Source organism: Pagrus pagrus, assembly GCF_965226575.1.
Source record: "Pagrus pagrus genome assembly, chromosome: 2".
Lineage (NCBI taxonomy): Eukaryota > Metazoa > Chordata > Actinopteri > Spariformes > Sparidae > Pagrus > Pagrus pagrus.
This window is the reverse complement of record NC_140186.1, coordinates 27,931,839-27,940,532: the sequence shown is the minus strand read 5'-3', so window position 1 is coordinate 27,940,532 and position 8,694 is coordinate 27,931,839. Positions and strand designations below refer to the sequence as shown.

At 40.1% G+C, this 8,694-nt stretch overlaps 1 protein-coding gene across 1 annotated transcript; it reads left to right on the top strand.

Moving 5' to 3' along the window:
- Window positions 1–2,234: 2,234 nt before the first annotated feature.
- On the top strand, window positions 2,235–8,448 carry LOC311272860 (serine protease HTRA3-like; the record flags this gene model as incomplete). Its single annotated transcript, XM_084379576.1, has 10 exons — window positions 2,235–2,658; window positions 3,503–3,608; window positions 3,840–4,062; window positions 4,467–4,661; window positions 4,816–4,848; window positions 6,368–6,482; window positions 6,651–6,701; window positions 6,804–6,861; window positions 7,038–7,133; window positions 7,975–8,448. The coding sequence occupies 10 exons, from the start codon at window positions 2,235–2,237 to the stop codon at window positions 8,141–8,143; spliced, it is 1,470 nt and encodes a 489-aa protein (XP_084235702.1). The 3' UTR covers window positions 8,144–8,448.
- Between the last annotated feature and the right edge of the window lie 246 nt (window positions 8,449–8,694).

Here is an 8,694-nt window from a genome sequence, read left to right as displayed (position 1 = left end):
ATAACGGTTTTCATGGAGGCGTTGATGAGCAGATGTTGTCATGTGGACACAAACACGTGCATAATTTACCTGCTCTCATTACAACATCTCCACATGCATGTGCAAATGAAACACGTGCACCGCCACACACCCACATACTTCCTCTGCATCACGCTCCTCCCCAGCCATGACACCAGAAGTGAAGCAGTGTCACCCCACACATTCATCCGTTCACATTGCACCCACACGCACTGAGATGCAGCACACATCTGGAGAGGAAACAATATGAAAGCATGTGTTACAATATGATCAGTGACTGTCAGCAGTGGGAAGAGGTTGGGGGGCACATAGCGAAACACTGCCACCATGTGGGTAATAACAATTTGGAGCCAGTGGTCTGACTCAGTTCTTCTAAAACAGTAACTGCAGAGGGGTTTTTGTCTGATGCTGTACACTGCTTCTTTACATCAGGAGCATTTGATGTTAAACCAACCTTTATTTTGAATTCTGGTTGTCGAAAAACAACACAGAGACAAGTCATTTCATCTATATTTGAAACCCTTCAATTATGTAGCCCTTATGAATATAGCTCAAACTAAATTTGACCACACTTTAACAGGCTGTTGTAGAAGTAGGAGAGAAGAAAGAGGCAATTTGTTTGAATATGACTTATTTTATAGTTGCTGCACTTTAATTCAGCTAACATTTGGTGCTTTGCAGCCACAAGCAGGAGGTTACTGTCAACACAATATTTATTTTAAAGGCTCTTAACGGACACTAGGACATTTTGACATGGACATGTAAAAGTGGGGGAAAAGCACAGGTTTTACTGATAACATTAAAGTGTCAGTTAACCCAAAAATGAACAACTCAGTCATTATCTTGCCGATGGAAAGTCAGATTAGGGTTTGTAGTCCACAAAACATTTCTGGAGCCTCAAAGCAACACAGCGTAGCAGCACTCTCTTAAACAACTGAAGCAGATGGGGACTTGTTTTAAAACCTTAAAAAACAACCAATTTGACAAGTCATTTGAAAAGATGTTATTTACAACATTTTAAAGCTGAAATCTTCACTTTAGCTGCTAAGCTAGAAGAAGATTGAGGATGAATAACGACAGATGAGATGAATAACGTCTTTTCAAATAAATTCGGGATCTCGGGGCTTCCAGAGACTTGGATTACGCTGGATGAGCTGTATGGAGCACATGTTTATTTCATTCCATTGGTGTTTCCATTTTAAAACAAGTCCCTGTCTACTTGAGCTGTTCAGCAGAATGCTGTAACGCTTGTTTTGCTGTTAAGCTCCAGAAATGTTTCGTGGACTACGAAACTTCACCAACTTTTCATCTGCACAAGGGTGAGTAGATAATGCCTGCATTTTCAATTTTGTCGTGAACCGATCCTTTCACAATCCTTTGGCTCGGCTCTGTTTCAGTGAGCCAGCACGCACAACGCCAAGACCCTGAAACTGAAGCAGCTACATGAGATTCAGCACACACACAAAACACACCAGCCATAAAATATCCAGCTATAACACTTGTTGCCTGCAGGGGTCGGACTAAAATTGGAGCAGCTACTACTCATCTTGCCTGTAGGTGGCGCTATCAACATGTTTACAGCTGCAGATCTGAAGTACAGCTGCTAATCCACCTATCTTCATTTCAGGTGGTGTATGCCAGTCAGTGTGCATTTCATCTGAACATTCCCATCTTGGAAGTTTGAGAGTTTCATAGGGACAAGTTTTATATTGTCCTGTTCCTTGTATGTCATTCACTAATTTAATTAAAATAATCTAACTAATCTGACTTTAGGTTAATGTGGGCCAGTAGGACAAAGCTGCAGTGAACTGCAGGAGGAACAGGCCCCTAAACTCATCACTGAAAGGCTGGGTTGTAATGTGTGTTTGTGCCCACTAGATGGTGCTCGTTATCAGTCTCATTGGAACCATGCGCTCCTCTGCGCCTCTTCACTTGTTCACAAAAACTAATATACACTCACAAGGCTGTCAAAGTATGCGGGAGGCGATGACTCGGCAATGTCCGGAGTTTAATCTACAGAGAGCTTAAAACACGAGCTTCATAGTGCCGGTCATTTTAAAACAGCGCCACAGACCTGTGGAGTGAAGTGACCTGTGGAGGGTGTGAACACTTTTATTTATTCAGAGTCTGAACACAGAGAAACAACTGCATGTTTGGAGGATAAACATTTAAAATGACGATATAAGGAATAAACCTGTCAGACTGTTCAGACCACAATGCAGCTCCTTTTACTCACAGCCGCGATTCTCTTTACGCACGACCTGACCGGAGCTGTGCGCTCCGACAAGTGCGCCTCCCGGTGCGACGTGAGCTCGTGTCCGAGCCCCAGCTGTCCCGGCGGGTACGTCCCGGACAGATGTAACTGCTGCCTGGTGTGTTCACCGCGGGAGGGAGACCCCTGCGGCCGCAAAAACGACCTGCCCTGCGGGGATGGCCTGGAGTGCAAGCTGCTCGCCGCGGGGAGGCGGCGAGGCTCCAAGGGGGTCTGCCGGTGCAAGATGGAGCATGAAGTGTGTGGAAGCGACGGGAAAACGTACGGTAATGTGTGCAAGATGAGAGCAGCCAGCCGGAAGGCCGAGCAGAAGGGGAGAGCTGCAGTCAGCCAGGCGCACAAAGGAGCGTGTTCACCTTCAGGCGCAGGTAGGGCCGCTGTGGGTGGTCCGCAAGTTAACTTTCTGGGTTTGGATAAAACATCATACAACTTCACAAAACTACCTCAATTGACTGTAAATGTTTTTGTGGTGCAATATTATATATGTTGCATTTGCTAATACTGCAGTTTCATACTTATTTTGCACGAGACATCTTTCATCTCTTCAGATCTCTGAAAAGCAAAGGTGTTTTTGTAAATCTTGATTTAATTTAGTTGCTCTGAGGTGTTTGTAGGACTGCAACTAACATTATTTTCATTGTCGATTAATCAGCCAGTCATTTTCACAATTAATTGATTCATCATTTAGTCTTGAAAATGTCAAAACTTGTAAAAAAAAAAAAAAAAACAGTCCCAAACGACAAGACTCTTGATTTACCATCATACATGACAAAGAAAAGCATCAAATTCTTGCATCAATGGAGCTGGAACCAGTTTATTTTTGACACTTTTATTTTCTGGTATTTTATAGGCTAATCCACAAAAATAATATAATATAATATAATATAATATAAATAAAATAAATCTTATTTGCTGTCCTAATCTGGAATTGTTCTTTTTAAACTACTTCAGCATTTAGCATCTTATTTGGCATTACTGCAGAATAAATGTCCAACTTTAACAGTCAGGTTCATCCTGAATGTGGCTTTTTCTCCTGATACTGATTGTAAAATAGACTTTATGTCTTCAGTACCAGGATATATAGAATAAAACTACAGTCATGCTTGTGAAACATGTGGTTGAGGGTTTATTGTGTGTGTGTGTGTGTGTGTGTGTGTGTGTAGAGGTGACAGGTATTTATGTTAATGCAGCGTGTTCTTCATGTCAGTACAGGTCCGTCATTGGTCCAATCAGGCAGCCTTCGCTTCAAGTTCAACTTCATCGCTGATGTGGTGGAGAAAATTGCACCTGCTGTTGTCCACATTGAACTGTTTATAAGGTGTGTGTGTGTGTGTCTACCACATGGCATACATTTCTATTTATGTTCTTTTATTTACAATATGTCATATCTTTTTTTATTGGTATTTTGTGGGGAGGCATTTTTAAGAATATTTTAATATGGGGAGGGTTGGTTTGTGGCCTTCTGGGTAATGAAGACTTGTACCAAACTTTCTTTAAAAAACAAACAAGATTCAGATATTTCTGTCCTCTTCCTGCTCTCTGTGTCCAGACATCCTCTGTTTGGTCGCCACCTGCGTCTCTCCAGCGGCTCTGGTTTTATTGTGACCCACTCAGGTGTGATCGTGACCAACGCTCACGTGGTGACCCCGACTACCACCTCGACGGGGAGGCCCCAGCTGCGGGTGCAGCTCCACGACGGCGACGCGTACGAGGCCGCGGTCAGGGATGTAGACAGGAAGGCCGACATCGCCACAATCAAGGTCAATCCTCAGGTGAGAGCGTCCACAGCGGACACAGGTCCTTTTTACATCCAGACAAGATCATAATGACTCTCTTTATCCACTTGTTTTGGTCCAAAGTGAAGTAAAAGATAGTTTTCCAGACATTTTCTACATCCCTGACCCTAATGCAAAAAACACTCGAGCCACATCCTGACACGTTCATGTGCCAAGTTCTGACAGCTTCCCTCTAGACATTCATGAGGCTAGCAGGAATACTTTCATAAACAGCAGCTCTGTGACTCAGAGACACAGCGCTGCTGTGTGTATTCTCACACCCATACCTCAAATAGTTGGACAGTTTTGTAAGCATTCAACTTCTCTTCCTTTCTCTCTCTCTCTCTGTCCGTCTCTCTTGTCTCTATCTGACATATCTATCTGTGTGCATGTTTGAGCAGAAGAAGCTTCCCGTGCTGTCTCTGGGCTGTTCAGCTGATCTGAGACCAGGAGAGTTTGTGGTTGCTATTGGCAGCCCCTTCGCCCTGCAGAACACCGTCACCACTGGCATCGTCAGCACGGCTCAGAGAGACGGCAAGGAGCTGGGCATCAAGGACTCAGACATGGACTACATCCAGACTGACGCTATCATTAATGTGAGACACACACACACACACACACACACACACACACACACACACATACTCACTGTTTGTGGCCTACTCATGGCCAGATCATTTCTTTTGTTCGGGTGTCAAAGTCATGACGTTATTGTCTCTCTGTTTCATATTTCATGTTTCCTATGAGAAGTACGGGAACTCTGGAGGGCCTCTTGTTAACTTGGTGAGCAGAGTGGTGATAATGAGTTATATGACTGTGAATATGACTGATGGATTATTCAGTAAGACTGTCAAGGGTCACACATAATGTAATGTCTAAACATTATCCTGGGACAAGATTTCAGGCCTCCAATTTCTCTTGATCCAGTGAGTTAAATAAAAATCAGTTAAGGTGATAGTGTCACTTTTTAAACACCGTGGAAGCTGCAAATGTTATATTATTATTATTATTATTATTATTATAATATTACAGTGATGTATTTCAAATATAGCATTATTTATGTAGATTGTTTTTCATTAAAACACAAACAAGTTGAAATAAATCAGTCTAATAACTATTGGAAACCCCCACCCTGCATATCAAGAACATACACACAGGCTTCTGAACCTCAGGATTATAAAACTCAGTCACTATAGTTTGGGCTTGAAATTGATCAAAGTGCTTCTGAGGGTCTAAAAAACAAAGATTATAACTGACAATGTGCTATTTGTTAATTGTTTTAAAGACTGCTGTTAATCCTCCTCATATTACTACTTTTTAAAAAAAGTAATAAAAGTAGTAGTAGTTAAAAAATAGAAAAAAAATAAATAATGATAATAATAATGATTTGACTCATTGGTTGTTAAATTGTTAAAAAAAAAAAAAATGAATCACATCAAACTGGAATTAATCAAAAAGATTAATTAAAATCATAGGGCTTCAAATTAAAAACACAAAATGAGTAAAAGCAGCTCTGATGTCAGCATATCTCATCTCCAGACCTCCAACATTTCTACCCACATCTGCAAAAAGTTTAGCGATTTCAAAGAAAGAATGAAGTGAAACAAAATGGCAATTCAGTCTGAATTACAGGCAAACATGTGCATAAACATTTTGCATCTGTGCCTGTACATTTAATGTGTTAAACTATGCAAAAAATTCCTTTAAATCCTGGGTCTTCAACAGGGGCTTCGCAGTCCCCCTGGGGTCTTCAAAATAACTGCAGGGTGGGTGCCAGATTATTGTTTGATAATATTTTTCAAGTTTTAAATTTTTTTTTATTAAATGTGTCTGAAAACACACATTAACACAAATCCAACAGATTTAACAACATAAAGACAAATTTGTTTAAAAAAACGAAACATATTTACACAGTGATGATTCCTGGTGCAATCACATGTACAAGCTAACCTAACCATACGCTAAATCAATGGCTAGCTAACCAGCTAACTATTATTAACAACGTATTTTTGAAATATTTTGGCCTGTTTCTGTATCATTATTCCAAGTGTACAGACATTCTTGTGAGCCACAATGGATCATTTAGTAAAATATCAAGCAGGAGACTCTACATACCCCTTACACTGACTTGTGTGTACTCTATTAACAGAGTTGTCCTTGGGCTGAAAAAAATTTATATTTCTACTGAGTTTTGGCCTAAATGTACGCCAACATCTTTACAGTACTTGAGATCCAGTCATTAGTAGTATTTTCTGTGTGCTCTGTATATTATACACGAAATACACGTGTGTATTTCTTTCAGGATGGCGAGGTGATAGGCATCAACACTCTGAAAGTGACAGCAGGGATCTCCTTCGCTATACCCTCGGACAGGATCAGCCGCTTCCTCAATGAGTCACAGAGCAAACACAGCAAAGGTCAGAGGTCAAAGCTGGAGCAGCACTTAGATAGAAATAAACAACAAATAGATCCAGTATTTGTAGTTTGGGGTCTTAATATCTGTAGAAATACTTTGTATAAAGTGGTTATTAGCTAGTATTATTAGTAGTGAATCCCACCCCACTTTTTGCTTGTTGTTTTGACAGAAAAGGCAAGACAGCAAAGACGACTCACAGAGGAGCCCCAGTCTGATGCAGGTGAGAGTTGGAGTTGGAGAAACGGATTTCAATGACTGTTTACATGTCTGAGGGGCTGTGCCAGGCAGCTTTCTCCACTTCATACTTTTATGTTGTTTCCAGAGTTGTCCGAAGTCAAGAAACGTTTTTTAGGCATCAGGATGCTTACTATAACTGAAAGGTGAGTTGTCACATCCAAATATCAGCTTTTTTTATTAATTTAGCATTTTTTTAAATGGTGATGGACCTATTACCTATTTCATCCAGTGAAACTCGTTTTCAATAAGTAAATGTTACTAGTGTCATTATTAATATTGGAATAAACACTGTTCGTATCGATGTGTTTATGTGTCTCAGTCTAATAGCTGAGTTGAGACGTCGTCATCAGGACTTTCCTGAGGTCAGCAGTGGAGTTCTGGTGCAGCAGGTCATACCTGACACTCCAGCACAAAAGTATGTTCACACACTCATGCAAAAACCCGAGCGCACACACACACAGCACTGAAGAAACTCGCAAGGAACGAGACCACCATTCATCAAAGTGGTTGTTAAATCATTTTTGTTGTTACTATTATTTATTATTATTACTATTGGGTTGATTTTTAAGATTAATGTTCAATAAATCATTTCATAGCACTTAATAATATGATGAATGTTTAATTCATAGTTCATTAATTTCAGATTTTAGATTATAGTTATTTTACTGTTAAGAAACAATGAAATTATTTATAAACCAGTTATTAAGCGATTGTTTATTGAAAGTTGCAACCGATGTTTATAATACTAATGTTTAATAATAATTATAAACTGTTAATAAATACTGTGTTCATATATAAACATTATTTGGATGGCCATTATAAAATTGCAGCTGATATTTATAAACATTTACAGTTGTTTAATGAATGGTTTATAAAGCATGTCATTGTTTGTTAACAGTGAAATAACTATTAACTAATGTTTAATTAACAATACATTTACCATTTATTAAAGGTGCAATATGTAAGAACTGAGCACCTGTCAAACTCAAAACAAACAGGGGCAGCATATCGCTAGAGTAACCGCTGACTGCAGCTAACTGTAGCTAACTGTAGCTGTCATTAGCTAGTTAGCTCAGTTAGCCCAACAGCTAGCAATCCAGACTGGGAGTTTGAAGAATGTGATACACCAGTAATGATGGTTATTATATGATTTCTTGTCCATAAACGATGACTCGTTACATAAGCTATGGTCAGTCACGTCATGTTGCATTAAAACTGATATCACATCAAAAGTGACGACAGTTTCTGTGTTTTAGTGGAGGGATCATGGAAGGTGACATTATAGTCAAACTAAATGGACGACCAGTCAGGACCACTGAAGACATCCATGCAGTGCTGCAGCGTGGTGGGCCTCTCCTGCTTGAGATTCGTCGAGGCAATGATGACTTACTGTTCAACATCCACCCTCAAGTTATTCTACATTGAGAAACGGCACATTTAATTTGTTTTAAGTGTGAACAAGGGTGGCATTAAAGTCCCATCTGACCGTGGACAACACACTGCAAGGAATTATGAACAAGCCATAAATGGAAAAATGAACTGAAGTGTTCTCAGTTCTGATTTCTGGTAAAAGGAGAGAAGAAAAAAATAGTGTTTACTGTCTGATGATGTATATTTTGTTTTGATGGATTTTGCTGAGCAGAATATGTGGGTGTGTTTTATAATACAGACTCTGTTTGATAAATACAGCAGTTTATTACAATACTCAAAGTACAGCAGAGGGATATATTGCACTGGATATTGTATGAAGGTTAAATCATTTCAGAATAAAAGCTTCCAAACAAGGAGCTGTGCTGGCATTTATTTCTCCGTCCAGCAGCTGTCGTCCATCTGCACAGGCAGCAGGTTCCACTCCTTTGTTTATGTCTTCTTGTCCCTCTTCCCTCCTCTCTGCCTCGGAAAGACGTTCTCTAAAATTAAACAAACCTAAGCCGACACCACGACACACACACACACACACACACTGGGTGAAGTCC